The sequence below is a fragment of the Pogoniulus pusillus genome, chromosome 14, assembly GCF_015220805.1.
Source record: "Pogoniulus pusillus isolate bPogPus1 chromosome 14, bPogPus1.pri, whole genome shotgun sequence".
Taxonomy (NCBI): domain Eukaryota; kingdom Metazoa; phylum Chordata; class Aves; order Piciformes; family Lybiidae; genus Pogoniulus; species Pogoniulus pusillus.
The window spans coordinates 30235384-30261201 of record NC_087277.1 but is presented as its reverse complement, the minus strand read 5'-3'; the positions used below and the strand labels follow the sequence as shown (position 1 = coordinate 30261201).

General features: G+C 56.1%; 1 protein-coding gene across 2 annotated transcripts in view; it reads right to left on the bottom strand.

Annotated features, from left to right (window-relative positions):
• Nucleotides 1–15766, bottom strand: part of CRISPLD1 (cysteine rich secretory protein LCCL domain containing 1) — a 44548-nt gene extending 28782 nt beyond the window's left edge. For both annotated transcript variants that reach the window (XM_064154757.1, XM_064154758.1), the window contains exons 1-2: nucleotides 15556–15766; nucleotides 13160–13482 (exon numbers count right to left, since the gene is read on the bottom strand). In XM_064154757.1, the coding sequence (XP_064010827.1) occupies nucleotides 13160–13417 (258 nt within the window). In that variant the 5' untranslated portion in view covers nucleotides 13418–13482; nucleotides 15556–15766. The remainder of the gene's footprint in view (nucleotides 1–13159; nucleotides 13483–15555) is intronic.
• Between the last annotated feature and the right edge of the window lie 10052 nt (nucleotides 15767–25818).

Genomic DNA, 25818 nt, shown 5'->3' with positions numbered 1-25818 from the left:
AAAACCCCAGATGGGATGGGACTAGATGGAAAGGAAGAGCACAAATGAACCATAGAATCCTAGAATCAGTCAGGGTTGGAAGTGAGCACAAGGAGCAGCCAGTTCCAGACCCCTGCCATGCCCAGGGACACCCTACCCTAGAGCAGGCTGCACAGTCTCAGCCAGCCTGGCCTCAAACACCTCCAGCCATGGGGCCTCAACCACCTCCCTGGGCAACCCATTCCAGCCTCTCACCACTCTCCTGCTCAACAACTTCCTCCTCACCTCCAGCCTCACTCTCCCCACCTCCACCTTTGCTCCATTCCCCCCACTCCTGACACTCCCTCACAGCCTCAAAAGTCCCTCCCCAGCTTTTCTGTAGCCCCCTTCAGATGCTGGAAGGCCACAAGAAGGTCCCCTGGGAGCCTCCTCTGCTGCAGCCTGCACAGACCCAACTCTTTCAGTCTGTGCTCACAGCAGAGCTGCTGCAGCCTCTGAGCATCCTCCTGGCCCTGCTCTGGACACTCTCCAGCATCTCCACAGCCCTCCTGTCCCAGGGGCTCCAGAGCTGGATGCAGGACTCCAGGTGGGCTCTCAGCAGAGCAGAGCAGAGCAGAGCAGAGCAGAGCAGAGCAGAGGGGCAGAATCCCCTCCCTGGTCCTGCTGGCCACACTTCTGCTGCTGCAGCCCAGGCTCTGCTTGCTCTCTGGGCTGCAAGTGCACACTGCTGGCTCCTGCTGAGCTTCTCCTCCAGCAGCACCCCCAAGTCCCTGTCCCTCAGGGCTGCTCTCCAGCCACTCACTGCCCAGCCTGCATTTGTGCTTGGCATTGCCCCCACCCAGCTGCAGGAACTTGCATTTGGTCTTTTTGATCAGGCAGGTTGGAAGAGAGCTCCAAGCTCAGCCAGCCCAACCTATCACCCAGCCCTGGCCAACCAACCAGACCATGGCACTAAGTGCCCCAGCCAGGCTTGGCTTCAACACCTCCAGCCACGGCTGCACCCCCCCAGCTCCCTCAGCCTCTCCTCACAGGGCTCTGCTCCAGGCCCCTCCCCAGCCTTGCTGCCCTTCTCTCAACACCTTCCAGCACCTCAACATCTCTCTGCAGTGGAGGAGCCCAGAACTGGACACAGCACTCCAGGGGTGTCCTGAGCAGTGCTGAGCACAGGGGCAGAAGGCTCACTTGAGCTGGAACAGTCAGTGCAGCGAGGAGCACTGAAAGCAAACATTTACCATGGCATGGCATCAACACCTCACTGCTGGATGCACTCTAAATATAGGGGCAGAGTGGCAGAGCAAACACTACAGCACAGTCTGGGCATTTACTGACTTAGGCTCACAATCCACTGCACTCTTGAAGGGCAGTGACAGTGAGGAGGAAAAAAATTCCAGATGAAATACAGAGAGAGAAATTCCATCAGCAAATAAGCCAGAAAGACAGATGAGAACTACAAAACTCTGCTCTGCTGAAACCTCTCCTGGAGAACTATGCCCAGTTCTGGTCCCCCTAAAAGAAGAACAAACTGTTGGAGCAGGTGGAGAGGAGGCCACCAAGATGCTCAGAGGGCTGAAAAACCTCCCCCATGGGGACAGGTTGGGAGAGTTGGAGCTGTTCAGCCTGGAGAACAGAAGGCTCTGAGGAGACCTTAGAGCAGCCTTGCAGTTACCTGTAAGGCTGCAAGAAAGCTGGAGAGGTACTTTTCACAAGGGCTGGGAGTGACAGAATGAGAGGCAATGGCTTTGAGCTGGAGGAGGGGAGATTGAGAGTGGAGATGAGGGAGGAATTCTTGCCACTGAAGATGGTGAGACATTGGCACAGGTTGCCCAGGGAGGTTGTGGAGCACAGAATCACCCAATGTGATCTTCGATCACATTGGGTGATTCTGTGCTCCACAGCCTCCCTGGAGGTGTTTAAGGCCAGGTTGGATAAGGCTTTGAGCAAGCTGGGCTGGTGGGAGGTGTCCCTGCCCATCACAGTGGGTTGGAACTGGCTGATCCCTGAGGTCCCTTCCAGCCTAAACCACTCTACCCGCCCCAGGGCTCTCAGCCTCTCCTCATCACACAGATCTTCCAGTCCCTTCATCATCCTCATAGCCTCTGTTGGACTCTCTCCAGCTGTACCCTGTCATTCTTGAACTGAGAAGCCCAGAACTAGACACAGTACTTCAGATGAGGTCTGACCAGGGCAGAGTAGAGGGGCAGGAGAACCTCTCTTGAAGATCTAATACCAATCTGACCACAGCAGGAGTCCTCACCTCAAATCCTAGCAGTGATTAGCATCACAAAGCAGCTGTAGCTCTGGACATGGACTTCTGCCAGGAGGAACCTCCAGTACCTCAAATATGTCTCACCTCCTGATCATATCTGACTTGGCAGCTGTGTCAGAAACAGCTTTAAACAAACTACCCCAAAAGAGAGTTGGGAAAACATCCTCAGAGGGGATCTTGGCCAGTTGGAGAGCCAACAGGGGACAAACAAACTGTCAGGACTTCACAAGTGAAGCAAGCTCAGTTTAAAGGAAGCTTCTTATGCCAAAGTTTAAAATGCCATGGAATCATTAGGGTTAGAGAAGACCTCAAAGATCAGCCAGCCCACCCTTCTACCCAACAGCTCCATGAGCACTGAACCACCACCCAGAGTGCCACATCTCTGCCGGGAAACCTCTAGGGATGGGCACTCCACCACCTCCCTGGGCAGCCTGTGCCAATCCTCTTGCACCAAAGGAGTTCTTCTTCATTTCCAGTCTAACTCTCCCCTACACAATCTCAGGCCAGTTCCTCTCCTTCTATCACCTGTTCCGAGGGAGCAGAGCCCAACCCCTGCCTCACTGCAGCCTCCTCTCAGGGAGTTGCAGACAGCCATGAGCTCTCCCCTCAGCCTCCTCTGCTCCACACTAAATGCCCTCAGCTCTCTCAGCTGCTGTCCCCAGCCCTGTGCTCCAGACCCTTCCCCAGCATCCTCTCAGGGAGCTGCAGACAGCAATGAGCTCTCCCCTCAGCTCCCTCAGCTGCTGTCCCCAGCCCTGTGCTCCAGACCCTTCCCCAGCCTCCTCTCAGGGAGCTGCAGACAGCAATGAGCTCTCCCCTCAGCCTCCTCTGCTCCACACTAAATGCCCTCAGCTCTCTTAGCTGCTGTCCCCAGCCCTGTGCTCCAGACCCTTCCCCAGCCTCCTCTCAGGGAGCTGGAGACAGCAATGAGCTCTCCCCTCAGCCTCCTCTGCTCCACACTAAATGCCCTCAGCTCCCTCAGCTGCTGTCCCCAGCCCTGTGCTCCAGACCCTTCCCCAGATTCCTCTCAGGGAGCTGCAGACAGCCATGAGCTCTCCCCTCAGCCTCCTCTGCTCCACTCTAAATGCCCTCAGCTCTCTTAGCTGCTGTCCCCAGCCCTGTGCTCCAGACCCTTCCCCAGCCTCCTCTCAGGGAGCTGGAGACAGCAATGAGCTCTCCCCTCAGCCTCCTCTGCTCCACACTAAATGCCCTCAGCTCCCTCAGCTGCTGTCCCCAGCCCTGTGCTCCAGACCCTTCCCCAGATTCCTCTCAGGGAGCTGCAGACAGCCATGAGCTCTCCCCTCAGCCTCCTCTGCTCCACTCTAAATGCCCTCAGCTCTCTTAGCTGCTGTCCCCAGCCCTGTGCTCCAGACCCTTCCCCAGCATCCTCTTAGGGAGCTGCAGACAGCCATGAGCTCTCCCCTCAGCCTCCTCTGCTCCACACTAAATGCCCTCAGCTCCCTCAGCTGCTGTCCCCAGCCCTGTGCTCCAGACCCTTCCCCACCTTTGTTGCCCTTCTCTGGACCTGCTCCAGGTCCTCAATGTCCTTCTTGGAGTGAGGGGCCCAAAGCTGACCCCAGGACTTGAGGGGCAGCCTCCCGAGTGCAGTGTCCAGGGTAACGATGCCTGCCCTGCTCCTGCTGGCCACACCAGTGCTGATGCAGGCCAGGGAGCCTGGGGTGACAGGGGCATGAAGCAGCTCTCTGACAGCACGAGCATAAGAGCAGCAGTGTCTGTGTTCCTGTTTCCTTTTGGGAAGGCTCCCTCAGCTCTGGGGCAGACACTGAGCCCTTTCTGCTGCTTCCCACTTTCAGTTTCTCTACTTGGAGCTGCTTGGTTGCTGTCGTTGGCAGCACATCAATAGGAGCCATACCGTGGACTTATCCACTTGCTTTCTTGGCCACTTCACACTGCAGAGTGCTGTGCTAAAGCTGCCAGGGAGAAGAAGAGGGTAAGTCAAGGCCACTGTGCTCTGATGCAGCGTCAGCAGCCTCGGCGTGCAGGCAAAGGGCTGAAGCACTGCCACCAACCTTTGAAGTGCAGCAGAGAAGTGGAAAAAGCAGAGGGAAAGCAGGCAGGTTCCCTCTGACAAGAGCTGCTCTGTTCCTGGAGCCCAAACTGCTCTCCAGATGCTTCAAGGACTCCACAAACCAAAGTCCTCTGCTTGAAAGGCACAGGAATTGTTTTTCAGCAAGCATCCCTGAAGGGCTTTGGCAAAAGGGACAAGAAACACCAAGCAGAGACAGGAAGAAGCTCTGTCCAGCGAGGTCTAGGATGCTTCTATTCAGCCCAGGAAGTTCACCACACCATGGAAGGCCACCACAAGACCTCCCCTTAACTTTCCCAAAGCTCTCTGGATTCTCCTAAGTATACTACAGATAAAAGAGATCAGCTGGGAGCTGACAGAGAGAGAAGCTGCTCTGCAGCTTCCAGGCTTGTGCAGCTCAGAGGACCTAAAAGCATCAGGAGAGAGCTAGAAAAGCCTTTCAGCCCCTCCTCATCACTCTGTGAGATGAGCATGCCACAGGCAGGAACTCGACTGCTGCTCCCCCACCATCACCTGTACTTAAAACACAGCAGGAATTTGCCTGAGGAGAGCAAAGAAGAAAAAATCTAAATGGGAAATATTTGCAGTTGTCTTCATTTCCTTCTTCTGAAGCCTTCTTGAAGTTACTGAAATGGAGAGGCAAAGCTTCAGGCCTCCCCAAAATCCAGAGCTACACCAGGCATAGAGCAGCCCTGGTGTGGAAAGGAACTGTATGGGCTCAGGGCTCGCAACAGCATAGAAGCAGGGAAGTGTTTTGGTTGGAAAAGCCCTTTTAGACCACCCTGAACCCCCAGTTAGGCCATTCCATGATTCTCTGCCAAGGGAGGCTGGGCAGGCACAGGTGAGATGCTCTGCCAAGGGAGGCTGGGCAGGCACAGGTGAGATGCTCTGCCAAGGGAGGCTGGGCAGGCACAGGTGAGATGCTCTGCCAAGGGAGGCTGGGCAGGCACAAGTGAGATGCTCTGCCAAGGGAGGCTGGGCAGGCACAAGTGAGATGCTCTGCCAAGGGAGGCTGGGCAGGCACAAGTGAGATGCTCTGCCAAGGGAGGCTGGGCAGGCACAGGTAAGATGCTCTGCCAAGGGAGGCTGGGCAGGCACAGGTAGGATCCTCTGCCAAGGGAGGCTGGGCAGGCACAGGTAGGATTCTCTGCCAAGGGAGGCTGGGCAGGCACAGGTAGGATTCTCTGCCAAGGGAGGCTGGGCAGGCACAGGTAAGATGCTCTGCCAAGGGAGGCTGGGCAGGCACAGGTAGGATTCTCTGCCAAGGGAGGCTGGGCAGGCACAGGTAACTCCAGAAGCTAGGGCACCGGAGCAGCCTCAGAGCTGCAAAGCCCCAGCAGCCCCTTTTGGGCTTTAGTGCTGTGCCACAGGCTGCAAGATGAATCTGCTCTGTGCCTCACAGAACCAGCACAGCACCACAGAATGTCAGAGCCTGGAGGGACCTCCACAGATCCTCCAGCCCAAGCTTCCTGCCAGAGCACAGTCACCCAGGGCAGCTCACACAGAACACACCCAGGTGGCTTTGGAAAGGCTCCAGAGAAGGAGACTCCACAGCCTCTCTGCGCAGCCTGCTCCAGGGCTCCAGCACTCTCACACCAGAGAAGTTCCTCCTTGTGTTGAAATGGAACCTCCTGGGTTCCAGCTTGCACCTCTTATGCCTTGTCCTGTCACTGGGCACCACCACACAGAGCCTGGCACCTTCATCCTGACACCCACCTCTCAGATACTGGTAGAGATTGATCAGGTTCCCTCTCAGCCTCCACCAGACTGAACAGCCCCAAGGCTCTCAGTCTTTCTTCACAGCAGAGGTCATAGAATCAGAGAATGGTTCAGGTTGGAAGGGACCTCAAAGCTCATTTGGTTCCAACCCCCTGCCACAGGCAGGGACACCTCCCACTAAAACAAGTTGCTCAAGGCCTCATCCAGCCTGACCTTGAACACCAGGGAAGTGTTCAAAGATGTGATCAAAGATCACATTGGCTGCTTCTGTGCTCCACAACCTCCCTGGGCAACCTGTGCCAGTGTCTCACCACCCTCACTGCAAATAACTTCTTCCTCACATCCACTTTCCATCTCCCCTCTGACACTTCAAACCCATTCCTCCTCCTCCTGCCATTCCCAGACCTTGTCCATAGTCCCTCCCCAGCCCTCCTGCAGCCCCCTGCAGATCCTGCAAGGCCACTCCAAGATCTCCTCCAAGCCTTCTCCTCTCCAGCCTGCACAGCCCCAACTCTCTCAGCCTGGCCTCACAGTAGAGCTGCTGCAGCCCTCTGGCTTGAGGGGAGGGTGTCGTACAGATAGGAATTCAACTTTCTAGGGTTCCTTCCCCCCCCCCCCATCCTCAAAAGGTTTTTGCCTCTGCACAACTGAACCCAAAATGTGGCACTGCCATGTGGTCCACTCCAAGATAAGGCTGGACATCACAGCCATGGCACAGAACCCACAGCTCTACCCCAGAGCATGGTTCCTCACCTCCCCCACTCCTTACCCTCTCTCACCAGCACTGGCACTCATCTGGCTTGGCCACTTTCATGACTCAGAGTGGACAAGAACAGAATTCAGTGTGAAAGAGTCAAATCTGATTTATCAAGCACATGGATCAGTGTTGTGGCAGGCCTGATGAGCCAAAACTAGGCTTACACATGTCCTGGCTTGCCCAGGCATGCTTTTTTGCTCTCCCTCCTCCTGTTTTGAGGAGAAGCAACCATGGGAAAGAGGACAAAGAACCTGGAGCCACTGAGACTAAGGACTCTGGCTTGCCCAGCCTTGTCTACACCCTGTGATAAACAAGTTGCACACACTCAGCTTGTGCCTGCCTTGTGCAAGGCCTATGCTCTTCTGGGTAAAGCAAGCCTATGGTTTCACCTAACATGGTCAGGCTTGGTAAGTGCATTCTGATTGGCTGCTCTGTGCCCAAAGGCCCATTAGCCTCGGGTCACACTGAGAAAAAGAGATAGGCAGGGAACACAATGTGCTCTGCTGTCCTACTCGTGCCTGCTGCTACTGCTCTCTGCTCCTGGCAGCACACTGCCTTATTGCATGCTGCCATGCTATGCTAAGGGGCTGGTCTGAAGCTGGCTAGAATGTTTCAGTGAGAAGAATTAGATCACAGGCTGTGAAAAGGAGAGCTGTGAGCAGTGGATTCCCCCAGGGACCAGTCCTGTTCAACACTGTACAGGGTTAACCCTCCAGGGGGAGTGACCTTGAATCTGACCCTAGGTGTTCTTGACCCCTCTCCAGGGATGGGTCTGAACACCACCAGGTGATGCTCAGCCCATTCCCCCTTCCTGTCTAAAGATCCATAAAAGCAGGGGGACCTCCTGTTCTCTCTCCCTGCCTCCCTGCTTACCACCATCACCATCCTGTCCCCGGCTCTCTTTGTTTAACCATGTGGCCATCACCCAGGAAGCAGACAAAGCCATCACCAGCAAAACTGGGTTGTAGTTAGACATTTTGTATTTGCTTTCCCTTCCCTACACCTTTGTAACTTCCCTACCTCAGACACCTCGAAGTGCAGGGTGCTGCACTTTGGCCACAGCAACCCCATGCAGAGATACAGGCTGGGGTCAGAGTGGCTGAGGGCAGCCAGACAGAGAGGGATCTGGGGGTGCTGATTGATACCTGCCTGAACATGAGCCAGCAGTGTGCCCAGGTGGCCAAGAGAGCCAGTGGCATCCTGGCCTGCCTCAGGAATGGTGTGGCCAGCAGGAGCAGGGAGGTCATTCTGCCCCTGGACTCTGCACTGGTTAGACCACACCTTGAGTGCTGTGTTCAGTTCTGGGCCCCCCAGTTTAGGAGGGACATTGAGATGCTTGAGCGTGTCCAGAGAAGGGCAACGAGGCTGGGGAGAGGCCTTGAGCACAGCCCTACGAGGAGAGGCTGAGGGAGCTGGGATTGGTTAGCCTGGAGAAGAGGAGGCTCAGGGGTGACCTTATTGCTGTCTGCAACTACCTGAGGGGAGGTTGTGGCCAGGAGGAGGTTGCTCTCTTCTCTCAGGTGGCCAGCACCAGAACGAGAGGACACAGCCTCAGGCTGTGCCAGGGGAGATTTAGGCTGGAGGTGAGGAGAAAGTTCTTCCCTGAGAGAGTCATTGGACACTGGAATGGGCTGCCCGGGGAGGTGGTGGAGTCGCCATCCCTGGAGCTGTTCAAGGCAGGACTGGACGTGGCACTTGGTGCCATGGTCTGGCCTTGAGCTCTGTGCTAAAGGGTTGGACTTGATGATCTGTGAGGTCTCTTCCAACCCTGATAATACTATGATACCTTTTTAAGTTACTGTTAACCTCTTCTTCTTTTAACTTCCAAATCAAGTGAGATCCATTTATTTGGGGGTGTGCTTACCTTTCCTCTCCCTACATCTAATCCCTTTCTTGTGGGAAAGAAGGGGGAAGAGGGAAGGGCACTCCATAAAAATTGTTACTGGTTCTATCAAATTTATTTGAGTCTCTGGGAATTTAAATTAGAACCCAGACACTGAGATAGGTAAGAACACAAATACAGGTAAGAGAGTTGCTCTCTGGGCTGTGTGGGCTGCACTTCTCCCTCTAACCTGTTGGGAATTAAATGCAGTGGTTCTATAGAACTGTCTGATTATGATACACTGGAACATAAGCCATGGACAGGTGAGAGTGCATGAGCTCAGAAGCAGAGCTCAGACAGAGTGGAAGGTTGGAATGACCTTAGGGAATGGTGTAACAAATACAAACAAATGTAAGGCTGCAGCCTGTGGGTTTTGTCTATCTCTGCTGGCTTAGACTGCTCAGACACAATGTACCTGTTGCTGAGAGGATATGATGAATGTCTGTGCTAATTAGTATGTAATTTCTAACACAAGTACATGCAACCAATTGCAGTTTAATGCAACTCACAGCCTTCTGATGAAAGGTCTACAAACACATGCTTGAGTGGAATAAACAGATTGGATTGCCTTGTATCAGCCATCTCCCTGTCTCTTCTGATGCCTGTGGCACTAATCTAACCTGCTGTCTGTCTGACTAATCCTTCTGCTTCCTAACCCCCCTGGCTGACCCTCCAAACTACCTTAAACTTAAGGCAAGATCTAGGGTAAGGCAGTGGGGTGGGAGGAAGGTGGAAGGGTGGTTGGGAGCCCCTGCTGGGGACTGAGGTTTCTGGCAGGGCTGTTGTGTTTCTGTGTTGCCTTTAACTTGTCTGTTTCTGTCTGTAGCTGTAACTATTGTATCTCTCTGCTTGTATCTTGGGCTGATCTGTGAATAGAAAGCTTCATTCAATTTCCAGAGATGCTGAGTCTAGTCTGGGTGATTCCCAAAGCGGGGGGCAGGTAACACCCAAACCATCACAGCTAAGCTATAAGCTAGCCCTGCCACAAAGTGACAAACCCAGATACTTGGGATTTGTTTCCCTGCCTCGAGTTTACCAGAACAGGCTCTAAATGTCTCCATGCAAGTGGTCTGCAGAGCCAGCCTGACACCCGTGCCTGGACTGCACATGGCAAGACATCCTGCCTGCACCTGAACATCTCCTGCAAGATGGGAAGTCCTGGATACACAGATTGTCCAGAGGTCAGAGAATGTCTGCCTCCTTTCCCCAGAAGCCTGGGAAGAATCAGAAGCCTCAGTGGCTGACAAGATAATAACAGAACTCCCTGGAAGCATTTGGGCACTGTCTGAAGCTGTAGCCAGCCCTGTGAGTTGGGAGAGAATTTTGTGAGGAAATACTTAAAGCCTCTTAGAACCACAGAATCAGGCAGGACTCCAGGGGTGTCCTGAGCAGTGCTGAGCACAGGGGCATAAGGACTGCCCTTGTCCTGCTGCCCACACTGCTCCTGAGCCAGCCCAGGATGCCATTGGCTCTGCTGCCCACCTGGGAACACTGCTGCCTCCTCTGCAGCTCCTCTCTCCCAGCACTCCCAGGTCCCTCTATGCCTGGCTGCTCTCAGCCACTCTGGCCCCAGCCTGTAGTGCTGCTTGGGGTTGTTGTGGCCAAAGTGCAGCACCCTGCCCTTGGCCTTGTTCAGTGTCATCCCCTTGGCCTCTGCCCACCCATCCAGCCTGGCCAGGTCCCTCTGCAGGGCTCTCCTACCCTCCAACAGCTCCACAGCTGCTCCTAGGTTGGCATCATCTGCAAACTTACTGATGCTGAACTCAATCCCCTGCTCCAGAACATCAATAAAGATACTAAACGGGACTGGGCCCAGCAGTGATCCTTGGAGGACATCACCAGTGACAGCTGCCAACTGGCTGTGGCACCATTCACCACCACCCTCCAGCCCTCCTTCTTGTAATTCACCATTGCCTTCTGCTATAAGCAAAAAGGATTCCTTGAATCCCTCTAGTCGGCAAGCAGCACTGACCACAAGCAGCACTGAGCACAGGAATCTTCTCTTCCAGTTCAATTGATGTTTATATACATTTGCAAGTTATTTCAAAGTCCTGTGCCATTAGCTGTACAGAGTCTCCAGACCATGTGAAGAACCCATTATTATTAGAATTAGTGGCAGGGGGTGGAGAGAGTTCATCTCACATTAGTTACCCCTCCATAGCAATGAGAGTCATCAGCAACTCAGACACATGGCACCTTTTATAGGATCACAGAATTGCTTTGGTTGGAAGAGACCTCCAAGATTATTGAGTCCCACCACCAACCCAACACCACCATGGCCAGCAAACCATGTCCCAAAGTGTCATGAGGCCACAACAACTCCAAGCAGTGCTACAGGTTGGAGACAGAGTGGCTGGGGAGCAGCCAGGAAGGGACCTGGGGTTACTGGGAGAGAGAAGCTGAAGAGGAGGCAGCAGTGTGCCCAGGTGGGCAGCAGAGCCAATAGCATCCTGGGCTGGCTCAGGAGCAGTGTGGGCAGCAGGACAAGGGAGGTTCTTGTGCCCCTGTGCTCAGCACTGCTCAGGCCACCCCTGGAGTGCTGTGTCCAGTTCTGGGCTCCTCCATTGCAGAGAGATGTTGAGGTGCTGGAAGGTGTTTGGAGAAGGGCAGCAAGGCTGGGGAGGGGCCTGGCACAGGCACAGCCCTGTGAGGAGAGGCTGAGGGAGCTGGGGGGGTGCAGCCTGCAGCAGAGGAGGCTCAGGGCAGAGCTCATTGCTGCCTGCAGCTGCCTGCAGGGAGGCTGTAGCCAGGTGGGGTTGGGCTCTGCTGCCAGGCAAGCAGCACCAGAAGAAGGGGACACAGCATGGAGCTGTGCCAGGGCAGGTCTAGGCTGGCTGTTGTTAGGAAGTTGCTGGCAGAGAGAGTGATTGGCATTGGAATGGGCTGCCCAGGGAGGTGGTGGAGTGGCTGTGGCTGGAGGTGTTGAAGCCAAGCCTGGCTGGGGCACTTAGTGCCATGGTCTGGTTGCCTGGCCAGGGCTGGGTGCTAGGTTGGACTCGATGAGCTTGGAGCTCTCTTCCAACCTGCTTGATTCCATGATTCCATGGCTCTGAACTTTGATTTCATGCTGTAGTTCCATGCTGACTTTCATGCCCCTTGCTAATTAGATCAAATCAGGTCACAAGACCACTTAAGACATCCACAAATCTGACAAGAATGGACATTTTTTCTTCTGCATTGCAGTTTCTGCAGCAAATCTCTCTCACCCTTTGTTTCCCATGTCCATACTGTGTGGTGTTTATCTGCCCAGGCAACCCAGAAAGTTGTGTACTTACAGATTCAGAATGGTTTAGGTTGGAAGGGACCTCAAAGCTCATTTGGCTCCAACCCCCTGCCATAGGCAGGGATATCTCCCAATAGAACAGGTCGCTCAAGGCCTCATCCAGCCTGGTCTTGAACTCCTCTTGGGAGGTTGTGGAGCACAGAATCACCCAATGTGATCAAAGATGTGATCACATTGGGTGATTCTGCGCTCCACAACCTCCCTGGGCAACCTGCATCAGTGTCTCACCACCCTCACTGCAAACAACTTCTTCCCCCCAGCTCCCTCTCTCTCTGGCTGCTCTCAGCCACTCTGGCCCCAGCCTGTAGTGCTGCTTGGGGTTGTTGTGGCCAAAGTGCAGAACCCTGCCCTTGGCCCTGTTCAGTCTCATCCCATTGGCCTCTGCCCACCCATCCAGCCTGGCCAAGTCCCTCTGCAGGGCTCTCCTCCCCTCCAACAGCTCCACAGCTCATCCTAGTTTGGTGTCATCTGCAACCTTACTGCTGCTGGACTCAATCCCCTGCTCCTGCTCATCAATAAAGATACTGAACAGGACTGTGCCCAGCACCGATCCCTGGGGCACACCACTGGTGGCAGCTGCCAACTGGATGTGGCACCATTCACCACCACTCTCTGGGCCCATCCCTCCAGCCAGTTCTTGACCCATATCAGAGTGAATCTGTGCAAGCCACGAGTTGCCAGCTGTGCCAGGAGCTTGTTGTGGCAGGTCTAGCAAATAGAGAGGTTTCCTGAGTGAAAAGGACATTAAATTATGTACTACACTATTTGTCTACTAAAGACATGGCCAAGATAAAGAGAAGACTTTGTTGTTCTAACAGCCTCATTTTGCCCAGGAATTGCATCCAGCCTAGAAGCACAGGAGAGAATCCATGTTAGTCGCAAAGCTCACAGCTCAGTACTCTTCCTAGATGGTGAAGATGGAAACTTCTTAGGCCACAATCAGCCAGACTTGAGTCATGCAGATCTGGAAAGTGATGCCTAAGACTGAGGAAGAGTCACTTCAATTGGGGTGAAAGCCATTAATACCAGCAGAACATGAATGCTCCATCCTCCAGTGGCACTTACATCTCACAGCTCGCCCCGCACACACAAAGGTACGACAAGCCACAGATGCTTTGGAAAGGGGAAAACAAGCAAGCCAAGGCTGAAAGGCTGCTGGTTGACACAGTGACAGTAACTAGTCTAAGCACATTTCTTTCTGCATGTCACTATCAGGTTTTCCTTACCATATATTCCATATTGGAAGCTGGTGGATACACCTGACCCCGTAATTTATTATGAAGATCCAAGATACTCTGCATATCACTGTCTGTGATAGCCCTTTTCCCTCTCTGCTTGGCGATCCACCACTCACCATCTTCATCCATGTACTTTTCCAACAGTTCCTCTAGGAGCGTGGCATTGGGGAGAACCAGGGCAGAAAGCGCTTGAGCCAGGCATAGCAAGGCTGTTACTGGGAGCCACTCCACTACTACACACTTCATGGTGACTGATCTCAAAGTGCTCAGCAGTTAGATCCAAGGCAAAGTCTTTCTTCCAGGTCTGTTGGCTGTAAATGCAGAAGAGAGAGTAATGTAACTTAGTTGGGGAGGGGCCTGGAGCAGAGCCCTGTGAGGAGAGGCTGAGGGAGCTGGGGGGGTGCAGCCTGCAGCAGAGGAGGCTCAGGGCAGAGCTCACTGCTGCCTGCAGGGAGGCTGTAGCCAGGTGGGGCTGGGCTCTGCTGCCAGGCAAGCAGCAACAGAAGAAGGGGACACAGCCTGAAGCTGTGCCAGGGCAGGTCCAGGCTGGCTGTGAGGAGTAAGTTGCTGGCAGAGAGAGTGATTGGCATTGGAATGGGCTGCCCAGGGAGGTGGTGGAGTGGCCGTGGCTGGAGGTGTTGAAGCCAAGCCTGGCTGGGGCACTTAGTGCCATGGTCTGGTTGGTTGGGCAGGGCTGGGTGCTAGGTTGGGCTGGCTGAGCTTGGAGCTCTCTGCCAGCCTGCTTGATTCTATGATTCTGTGAACTCAAGAGGCTGAAGTGCTGGCTTGGATGAACTGACCTAAGCAACAACAGCAACAGCTTGCCACTGCTGTTTTAGGGGGGAAACCAGGATGATACTTTATTTCTTCACCAAGAGGGTGGTGAGACCCTGGAACAGGTTGCCCAGGGAGGTGGTGGAAGTCTCATCCCTGGAAGTGTCAAAGGCCAGGCTGGATGAGGCTTTGATCTAGAGTGAGGTGTCCCTGCCCATGGCAGGGGGGTTGGAATTAGATGATCCTTGTGGTCACAGAATGAACCAGGTTTAAGAGACCCCCAAGCTCAGCCAGCCCAACCTAGCACCCAGCCCTGCCCAACCAACCAGACCATGGCACTAAGTGCCCCAGCCAGGCTTGCCTGCAACACCTCCAGCCACGGCCACTCCACCACCTCCCTGGGCAGCCCATTCCAATGCCAATCACTCTCTCTGCCAGCAACTTCCTCCTCACATCCAGCCTAGACCTGCCCTGGCACAGCTTCAGGCTGTGTCCCCTTCTTCTATTGCTGCTTGCCTGGCAGCAGAGCCCAACCCCACCTGGCTACAGCCTCCCTTCGGGTAGAGTCGTTCAGCTCCCTTCCAGCCCTGACTGATGCTCTGATTCTCGCTCTCAGGTTGCAGCGTTGGTCTGGAGAGAGCTTATTTGCAGCCGCAGGGACTTCGGCTTGCTGGAATGGTTTCCTAGGGCTGCTGGCATGCTCCCGTCACTGCCCGCAGGCAAGAACGCCTGCTTCGCACGGCTCCTTCACAGCAGCCTGCCAGCAGCCACGGTCAGGCTGCAGGTAAGCTCTCCCAGTACCGGAGTTTAAGCACAGAGCAGAATAAAAGGCTTGCATTGGCTGCCCGAAAGTGAAAAGCAAAGCACAAGGAGGTTGCTGTGAAATATCCCTTCGTGCCCGCTGCGAAATGCCACTCGCATGCAAGCCTTTGGGCTTGAGGTTTGCAAAGCATAAAGCGAAAGGTTTTCAACCCGGAGAAGAAACGGGAGGCGATGGAGTTAAGTCTCTGCCCCGAACAAAGGAGAGCAGGCACACAGCGCCGGGAGCACGGCTCCGCTTCCCAGGGCGCGATTCTCCAGCGCCTCGTACCCACAGACCGAGGGCTGCAGGCTGCAAATCCACGTTCCCTGCTCCCGCCTCCCCCCGCCGGCTCCCGCCACGCCGCCCGCGCCGCCGCCAGCCCGCACCGAGCGCCCCTCGGCCCCCCGCCGCCGCCAGCCCGCACCGAGCGCCCCTCGGCCCGCCGCCGCCGCCGCCAGCCCGCACCCAGCGCCCCTCGGCCCGCCGCCGCCGCCAGCCCGCACCGAGCGCCCCTCGGCCCCCCGCCGCCGCCGCCAGCCCGCACCCAGCGCCCCTCGGCCCGCCGCCGCCAGCCCGCACCCAGCGCCCCTCGGCCCGCCGCCAGCCCGCACCGAGGGCCCCTCGGCCCGCCGCCGCCGCCAGCCCGCACCCAGCGCCCCTCGGCCCGCCGCCGCCCTCTGCCGCCGGCCCCCTCCCCGCGGGGCCGCCCGCCCGAGGAGGCCCCTCAGCGGCCCCAGAGCCGCTGCCTGCCTCCCTCCCTCCCTCCCTCCCTCCACCGGGCACCGCGGCGCCCCCACCTTACACCTACCCCCTCCGGCGGCGGCTGCTCGTTCCTCCAGCCGCAGCCAGCTTCGCTCCGCCGCCCACCTCCTCGCCAGGCCCGCGGCGGTGGAGGGGGGAAGCGGCGCTCGCAGACGTGTCCAGCCGCCGAGGGGCTGGCTCCGGCACCGGCCCTGGGCTCGCCGCCGCCCCGAGCAGCTCCTAGCTTCTAGCGCCGGCTCCCGCCCCTCCGGGCATTTATGGCGTGCGGCGGTGACGAGCCGCGGCCACCCCTCCCGGCCAGCCCTCCCCGGCCCCCGCGGGGCGGGCACCTCCCCGCCGCCCGCCGCCCGCACGGTCCCGCCTCGCCCGCCGCCCGCCGCCCGCACGGTCCCGCCTCGCCTGCCGCCCGCCGCCCGCACGGTCCCGCCTCGCCTGCCGCCCGCCGCCCGCACGGTCCCGCCTCGCCTGCCTCCCGCCGCCCGCCGCCCGCACGGTCCCGCCTCGCCTGCCCACCTCCTGCGAGGGGTCCGAGGTGGGGGCGAGAGGGCGCGGCCGGGCTCTCCTCAGTGTGCCCAGCGATAGGAGCAGGGGCGCAGGCCGGCGCCCAGGCGGTTCCACCCGAGCGTACTCGGTGTGAGGCTGCTGGAGCCCCGGAGCAGGCTGCCCAGAGAGGTCGGGGAGTCTGCCCTGGAGAGAGTCCAAACCCACCTGGGCGTTGTAATGCTGGGCAAGCCGCGGTGGGTGACCCTGGTTTAGCGGGGCGGCAGGGCTGGATGGTCTCCAGAGGTGGCTTTCAAGCCGCACCGCGTGGGCATTCAGGGGCTCTGTGGCCTCAGCCTCCTGCCGGGATCATAGGACCAGAATCACAGCATGTCAGGGGCTGCAAGGGACCTCCGAAGCTCAGCCAGCCCAACCCCCCGGCCAGAGCAGGGTCACCTAGGGCAGATCACACCGGAACACATCCAGACAGGCCTGGAGAGGCTCCAGAGGAGACTCCACAGCCTCTCTGGGCAGCCTGTGCCAGGGCTCTGGGACCCTTCCAGGCAAGAAGTTCCCCCTTGTGCTGAGCTGCAGCCTCCTGCGCTGCAGCTTCCACCCGTTGCCCCTTGTCCTCTCAGTGAAGCTGGCCTCGGTCCTGCTACAGCTGTTGCCCTGTCCTCTGCTGCCTCCACGGCTTGGTAGCTAGCAAGAGGATGCTCGGGCATCGTGCTGCTGCTGGGGCACAGCACAGAGGTAAAGCTGTGTACTCATATTCACACATGAGCTCCACAGAAGCCCAGCACACGGGAATAATGCACAAACATGGTGTCAGGAGATGAGGAGGAACTTAGAATCACAGATTCAAGCAGGCTGGCAGAGAGCTCCAAGCTCAGCCAGCCCAACCTAGCACCCAGCCCTGCCCAACCAACCAGACCATGGCACTCAGTGCCCCAGCCAGGCTTGCCTGCAACACCTCCAGGGATGGTGACTCCAGCACCTCCCTGGGCAGCCCATTCCAATGCCAATCACTCTCTCTGCCAGCAACTTCCTAACAACATCCAGCCTAGACCTGCCCTGGCACAGCTTGAGCCTCTGTCCCCTTCTTCTGTTGCTGCTTGCCTGGCAGCAGAGCCCAACCCCACCTGGCTACAGCCTCCCTGCAGGCAGCTGCAGACAGCAATGAGCTCTGCCCTGAGCCTCCTCTGCTGCAGGCTGCATGCTCCTTCACTAAACCTTCTTCACTTTGAAGGTGGAACAGGCTCCCAGAGAAGTTTTGGAGTCTCCATCTCCAGACTGATTTGAAACCTCCCCAGGTGCTGTCCTGTGCAGCCTGCTCTGGGTGAAGCTGCTAAGGCAGGGGGATTGAACTTCATGATCTCCAGAGGATCCTTCCAATGCTCACCATACTGGGATTCTGTGGCTGGAATCTCGTTCAGGATGCAGGTCAGCTACATGGCACTTCATCAAGTAGAATTAAAAGCTTGTGACCACACATCTCTGCTTCCAACAAGAATAGGCAGAATAGAATCAGAGTTGTGTTGGTTGGAAAAGACCTTCCAGGTGATTGAGTCTATTGGTTCTCTAACTCTGCCCAGGCTATGGCTAACCCATGGCCCTCAGCACCACACCTCTGCCTCTTTGGAACACCTACAGGGATGGGGATTCACAGATGTCAGGGGCTGGAAGGCACCCAAGGAGATCATCCAGTCCAACTGCCCTGCCACAGCAGGACCACACAATACAGCTCAGGGCACACAGGAACACATCCAGACAGGGCTGGAAAGGCTCCAGGGAAGGAGACTCCACAGCCTCTCTGGACAGCCTGTGCCAGGCTCTGGGACCCTTCCAGGCAAGAAGTTCCCCCTTGTTTTGAGCTGCAACCTGCTGTGCTGCAGCTTCCATCCTTTACTCCTTGTCCTATCCCAGGGAGCAGTGAGCAGAGCCTGTCCCCCCCTCCTGACCCCCAGCCCCCAGAGATTGATAAGCATTGATTAAATCCCCTCCCAGTCTTCTCCAGACTAAGCTGCCCCAGGTCCCTCAGCCTCTCCTCATCAGGCAGTGCTCCAGTCCCTTAATCATCCTCATAGCCCTCCCTTGGACCCTCTCCATCAGATCCCTGTCCCTCTGCAACTGGGGAGCCCAAAGCTGCAGGCAGCTCAACCACCTCCCCCGAGCAGCCTGTTTGAGTGGTTGGAGAACCCTTGCAGTGAAGAAGTGTCCTGTAACAGCCTGAACCTCCCCTGGCAGCCCTGAGGCCATGTTTCTGTGTCACGTAAGCTGGTTTTGGTTGTACTTCCATAGCAGCTCTGCAGTCTGGCTTCTTTGGGGTTTTATTTCCAGGCAAGCTGCTGGGGACAATGTGGCACTTATTTAGTGTAACTTTCTGCATTGAGCTAAGGGCAGGCTTGAGCAGACTCCAGCTTTCACAGGACTGCTGTCCCAGCTTGCAGAGCTTTTCTTTTTCAGAGGCTGAGGTTAACATTTGTCAGGATCCATCTGGCTTCAGACTGGCTCCATGAATGTTTCCAGTTTCATGGGCCCAAGAGAAACAAGGCTGTGCAAGTAACACACTGCTTCCTACTGTGTTCTCCCTTCCTCAGCTGGAATCACAGAATAATGGAAAAGGCCTTTAAGATCATGTCCAACTGGAGCCCAATTCCTTAAAGGAAGGAGAAGAAGGAGCTGAAATGGGGAGCTGCATGGCTCCTGAGAAGGATGTGAGGCTGCTGAAAGCCCAGGTGCAGTGGCTGCAGGCTGAGAAGGCAGATCTGCTACCCATCATCTCAGAACTGCAACTGAAGCTGGACATCTCCTCAGCACAGGATTCCTTGGTGGAGATTGGGATGGCTGAAAGAGAAATAAATTGAACTGCAAAGGAACATCAAGTGAATAGAATCATGGAATCATCGAATCAGCCAGGTCAGAAGAGAGCTCCAAGCTCAGCCAGCCCAACCTAGCACCCAGCCCTGCCCAACCAACCAGACCATGGCACTCAGTGCCCCAGCCAGGCTTGGCTTCAACACCTCCAGCCACGGCCACTCCACCACCTCCCTGGGCAGCCCATTCCAATGCCAATCACTCTCTCTGCCAGCAACCTCCTCCTCACAGCCAGCCTAGACCTGCCCTGGCACAGCTTGAGGCTGTGTCCCCTTCTTCTGTTGCTGGCTGCCTGGCAGCAGAGCCCAACCCCACCTGGCTACAGCCTCCCTGCAGGCAGCTGCAGGCAGCAATGAGCTCTGCCCTGAGCCTCCTCTGCTGCAGGCTGCACCCCCCCAGCTCCCTCAGCCTCTCCTCACAGGGCTCTGCTCCAGGCCCCTCCCCAGCCTTGCTGCCCTTCTCCAAACACCTTCCAGCACCTCAACAGCTCTCTGCAATTCAGGAGCCCAGAACTGGACACAGCACTGCAGGGACTGGAAGGTGTTGAAGCCAAGCCTGGCTGTGGCACTTAGTGCCATGGTCTGGTTGGTTGGGCAGGGCTGGGTGCTAGGTTGGGCTGGCTGAGCTTGGAGCTCTCTTCTGACCTGGCTGATTCGATGATTCCATGATTCTATTCACTTGATGTTCCTTTGCAGTTCAATTTATTTCTCTTTCAGCCATCCCAATCTCCACCAAGGAATCCTGTGCTGAGGAGATGTCCAGCTTGAGTTGCAGTTCTGAGATGATGGGTGCTGGGCACAGGGGCACAAGAACCTCCCTTGTCCTGCTGCCCACACTGCTCCTGAGCCAGCCCAGGATGCCAGTGGCTAATGACCAGTGGCTCTGCTGTCTATGTGTGTTCAAGCTCTTGTGTGATGTGTGTGACCCAGACTTCTGCTATGTGTTTGTGTGAGGAATGCACAATAAATCCTGGCTTTCTGTGGCCTTGCCTCCCCCCCACTGGCAGCAACCATCCTTCCATGTCATAAAGACTCTCAGGTCTCTGGTGCTTTTCTTTCCAGTTTCCATGAGCTGACATATTCTGGCCAGCTGGCCAGCCATGCACACCTGCCTACTTTTCAGGCTTCTAAGGGATGTCAAATAGAAGAGAGAGACTGCAGTGACTCCCTCCCTTCTAGTCAGTGGACACCATCTAATAGAGTATCTGTCCTCTACCCAATTGTAATCACCTGCTACCTGGGACAGGACAAGCAGCAATGGATGGAAGCTGCAGCACAGCAGGTTCCAGCTCAACACAAGGGGGAACTTCTTGACTGGAAGGGTCCCAGAGCCCTGGCACAGGCTGCCCAGAGAGGCTGTGGAGTCTCCTTCTCTGGAGCCTCTCCAGGCCTGTCTGGATGTGTTCCTGTGTGCCCTGAGTCATATTGTGTGGTCCTGCTGTGGCCATGTCCCTGCTGTGTCCCCAGACCCCCCCAGCAAACAAAAACCACTCATGCACTGTGCCTCAAGCCAGGAGCTGCTGTGGGTGCTCAGCATGGGACACACAGAACTTGTGCTCCCTCTTGCCTGACCTTTACTTTTCTGTGCAGTAGTGGGAAGGCAATTTCTGTTCCCAGGTGCTGAGCACTAAAACCACCTGGCTGAGGTAAAATGCCACCATGCTTCCAGATACAGATTCACATTCACAGATTGCACTGGGTTGGAAGGGACCCTCAAAGCTTATCTTGTCCCACCCCCCTGCAGGCAGCAGGGACAGCTCCAACTAGAGCAGACTGCACAAGGCCACATTCAGTCTGATCTTGAATGCCTCCAGGGACAGGGCCTCAGATACAGCCCTGGGCAGCCTGTGCCAGTATTTTATAACCCTCTTTGTGCAGGACTTCCTCCTGATGTCCGACCTAAATCTCCCCTATTCCAGTGCCAAACCACTGCCTTCATCCCATCCCCACAGAATCATAGAATCACAGAACCAGTCAGGGCTGGAAGGGAGCACAAGGAGCAGCCAGTGCCAACCCCCCTGCCATGCCCAGGGACACCCTACCCTAGAGCAGGCTGCACACAGCCTCAGCCAGCCTGGCCTCAAACACCTCCAGCCATGGGGCCTCAACCCCCTCCCTGGGCAACCCATTCCAGCCTCTCACCACTCTCCTGCTCAACAACTTCCTCCTCACCTCCAGCCTCACTCTCCCCACCTCCACCTTTGCTCCATTCCCCCCACTCCTGACACTCCCTCACAGCCTCAAAAGTCCCTCCCCAGCTTTTTTGGAGCCCCCTTCAGATGCTGGAAGGCCACAAGAAGGTCCCCTGGGAGCCTCCTCTGCTGCAGCCTGCACAGCCCCAACTCTTTCAGTCTGTGCTCACAGCAGAGTTGCTGCAGCCTCTCAGCATCCTCCAGGCGCTGCTCTGGACACTCTCCAGCATCTCCACAGCCTTCTTGTCCCAGGGGCTCCAGAGCTGGATGCAGTACTCCAGGTGGGGTCTCAGCAGAGCAGAGCAGAGGGGCAGAATCCCCTCCCTGGCCCTGCTGGCCACACTTCTGCTGCTGCAGCCCAGGCTCTGCTTGCTCTCTGGGCTGCCAGTGCACACTGCTGGCTCCTTTGAGCTTCTCCTCCAGCAGCACCCCCAAGTCCCTCTCCTCAGGGCTGCTCTCCAGCCCCTCACTGCCCAGCCTGCATTGGTGTTTGGCATTGCCTCAACCCAGCTGCAGGACCTTGCACTTGGTCTTGTTGAACCTTCTGAGCTTGGCTTGTGCCCACCTCTGCAGCCTGTCCAGGTCTCTCTGGATGGCATCATCCAGAGCACAGCAACAGCAACAACAAAATCCACTTAGAAACCTGTACGGGATCAGCAGGCTTGCTGGAAAAGCTCTGAGAATCTGGCACTGAGAACATCTTTGAAAAGATTTTTAGCCCTCGAGTTGGCTAAAGAAAGATTTAAGATTCGAGGAGGAAGATACCTTCCTCTGGTTGTGTTTTCATAGCATGACAGAGTTGGTTTGGTTGGAGAAGACCTTGAAGATAGAATCACAGAATCCAGCAGGTTGGAAGAGAGCTCCAAGCTCAGCCAGCCCAACCTAGCACCCAGCCCTGCCCAACCAACCAGACCATGGCACTAAGTGCCCCAGCCAGGCTTGGCTTCAACACCTCCAGCCACAGCCACTCCACCACCTCCCTGGACAGCCCATTCCAATGCCAACCACTCTTGCTGTGAAGCACTTCCTCCTAACATCCAGCATGAACCTGCCCTGGCACAACTTAGAGAATCACAAAATCATAGAATCAACCAACCAGGTTGGAAGAGACCTCTAAGTTCATCCATTCCAAACAGCACCCAGCCCTATCCAGTCATAGAACCATAGAATCAAGCAGGTTGGAAGAGAGCTCCAAGCTCAGCCAGCCCAACCTAGCACCCAGCCCTGCCCAACCAACCAGACCATGGCACTCAGTGCCCCAGCCAGGCTTGGCTTCAACACCTCCAGCCATGGCCACTCCACCACCTCCCTGGGCAGAAGGTCTCCAGCTGGCTGCTTCTTGCTGTTGTTGCTATATTTCCTGGTTCTCTCCAGACAAATGCAATTAAGCAGAGAATCCCCCATGAAAGGAAGGAAGCCTTTAAAAGTGTATTTCATCAGGAGGCTTTAGCTAGCAGGAGAAAGGGCAAGGAAGCCAATGGGGTTTGTGAGCTGGGATATGGCCCTTGGCTAAGTGGCTCCTTGCAGAAGGTGCTTGTGAGCAGGCTGCTATATTTTGCCCAGGAGCTCTCCAGCCAGGCTTAGTCAAGTGTCATTAATAGGAGGGAATTTATGGCTGTAACTGTTCCTGTAATTATAGGGCTGGATCAGCTGGAAATCAAAAGGCTGCCTTTAGCTGTACTAAAAGAGCACTCAGAGGAGGCCTTGTGAGAATCTTCCTTCTCCTCAAACCCCGCAAGGTGGAATCAGTTCCTGGTGTAATTAATAGCTTATTTGCCAGTCATTTACAATTCACTGCCCAGTCTTGACTCTTAGCACCTCGTAATATTCATCCCTCACAGTGGGGAAATTATTTCCCAGGATCAGAGAGGGGTCTGTGGCACAGCATTGTGCCACTGATGACTCTGGGAATCGATCCCTGTGGCTCAGTCTCCTGGGAGAGTCGCAGAGTGATAGAATTGTTGCAGTTGGAGAAGCCCTCTAAGATCATCCACTCCAGCCACCTACCCAGCACCACCGTGGCCACTAAACCCTGCCCCCCAGTGCCATGGCCACAGGTTTCCTGAGCACCTCCAGGGATGGGCACTCCACCACCTCCCTGGGCAGCCTGTGCCAATCCCTGACCACTCTTGCAGCAAAGACATTTTTCCTCCTCTCCAACCTAATCCTCCCCTGGCACAATTTCAGGCCAGTTTCATTGTCTGATGCTAGGGAACAGAGCCCAACCCCCATGTCACTGCAATCACCTTTCAGGGAGCTGTAGAGAGCAATGAGGTCTCCCCTCAGCCTCTTCTTCTCCAGGCTGAACACCTCCAGGACACAGAATCACAGAATGTCAGGGGCTGGGAGGGACCTCCAAAGCTCATCCAGTCCAACCCCCCTGCCAGAGCAGCATCACCTAGACCAGATCACACAGGAACACATCCCTCAGCTGCCCCTCGCCAGCCCTGTTCTCCAGACCCTTCCTCAGCTTTATCTCCCTTCTCTGGACATGCTCCAGCCCCTCACTGTCGTTCCTGGAGTGAGGAGCCCAGAACTGAAGCCAGGATTCATGGTGCAGGCTCACCAGTACTGAGTAGCTTTGGCTGTAGCATGGATTATGCCTTGATAATGCCTACATCTGTTAGCAGTGTGGGCATGCCTGTGTGGCTAAAAGATATAAAGGGATGATTCTTCCTCTTCTTCTTCCTTAGAATCTCCCCTTTCATGTCTCCATACTCAGCTGTTCTGCAGCCAGTACTTCCAACTCTCCCTTCTGCCCCACAGTTAAAACTGAGCCCTGCAGCCAAGAGGTGCTGAATGATGGCAAAGCCACACAGCTACACTTCGGCTCCAGCCCCAGCCCCAGGAGGCTACCTGAGGATTGGAGTGGCTGCCGTGAAGGAGAAGCACCTTGAGAGGGGTGCAGGTTACACCCAGCAAAACACTGCCCTGCTTCTCTGAACGCTTATGCTAGCAAGCAGAATCGATTGCTTACAGAATGGGAGGCCCCAGGACAAGGAAGCTCCAGCAAGCAGTGCTGTGGCCAAGGCTCTGCAAAGAGGCTTTCAGATCCGCAGAGCCTGCTGGCGCTCCCCGGAGCGGCATCGCCAACGTCAGCCTGGTGCCTGCCACTGAAAACACAGCAGGGTAAATACTGAAAGGTCAGCTCCCCTTTTGTGCCACTGCTGTGTGCCTCTGCCTCAGCTCTCCTGCTCCACACAGACCCAGATCTGTCTGTGTGCAAGCACACATCCTCACACTGCTGCCAGTGTCTGCCGCTGCTGGCGCTCCCATACGGAGCTGTTCCAAGCAGCCTGTCCGCAGGCAATGCACTGCACTGTTCCTGCCCTGCAGTGCACAGCAGCACAGAATGCTGGGGCTTGGAAAGGGCCTCCTGGGATCACCCAGCCCAACCTCCCTGCAAAGCAGGAGCATGCAGGGCAGGGCAGGTAGGAACACGCACAGGTGGGTTTTGAAGATCTTCAGAGAAGGAGACTCCACAGCCCCTCCAGGCAGCCTGCTCCAGGCCTCCATAGAATCACAGAATCAGCCAGGCTGGCAGAGAGCTCCAGGCTCAGCCAGCCCAACCTAGCACCCAGCCCTGCCCAACCAACCAGACCATGGCACTCAGTGCCCCAGCCAGGCTTGGCTGCAACACCTCCAGCCACAGCCACTCCACCACCTCCCTGGGCAGCCCATTCCAATGCCAATCACTCTCTCTGCCAGCAACTTCCTCCTCACAGCCAGCCTAGACCTGCCCTGGCACAGCTCCAGGCTGTGTCCCCTTCTTCTGGTGCTGCTTGCCTGGCAGCAGAGCCCAACCCCACCTGGCTACAGCCTCCCTGCAGGCAGCTGTAGCCAGCAATGAGCTCTGCCCTGAGCCTCCTCTGCTGCAGGCTGCACCCCCCCAGCTCCCTCAGCCTCTCCTCACAGGGCTGTGCTCCAGGCCCCTCCCCAGCCTTGCTGCCCTTCTCCAAACACCTTCCAGCACCTCAGCATCTCTCTGCAATGGAGGAGCCCAGAACTGGACACAGCACTCCAGGGGTGGCCTGAGCAGTGCTGAGCACAGGGGCAGAAGAACCTCCCTTGTCCTGCTGCCCACACTGCTCCTGAGTTATGGCTTTAACGTGGCTGTTCCTGAAGCACAACAAAAGACAAAGAGATGTTCCCTTATATCTTACACATTACCATGAGAGATAGTCTTAGAACCATGGAATAGATTCAACTGGAAGGAACCTTAAAGGAGATCCAGCTCCAACCCCCTGCCATAGCAAGGACACCTAACACCAGCACAACTTTCTCAGGACCTCAGCCAGCCTGATCCTGAACACCTCCAGGGAGGGAGCATCAATGGCCTCTGAGGGCAACCTGTGCCAGTGTCTCACCACGTTCACTCATAAGAATTCCTTCCTCACCTGCAGTCTCTATCTCATCTCTTTCAGCTCATAGAATCATTTTGGGCACCATCAGCAGCTTCACAGCTGAGACTGAGCTCAGGAACCATCAGCAGCTTCACAGCTGAGAGTGAGCTCAGGAGCCACCACCAGCAGCAGCTTCACATCTGAGACTGAGCTCAGGCACCATCAGCAGCTTCACAGCTGAGACTGAGCTCAGGCACCATCAGCAGCTGCACAGCTGAGACTGAGCTCAGGCACCATCAGCAGCTTCACAGCTGAGACTGAGCTCAGGAATCATCAGCAGCTTTCCAGCTGTGACTGAGCTCAGGAACCATCAGCAGCTTTCCAGCTGTGACTGACCTCAGGAATCATCAGCAGCTTT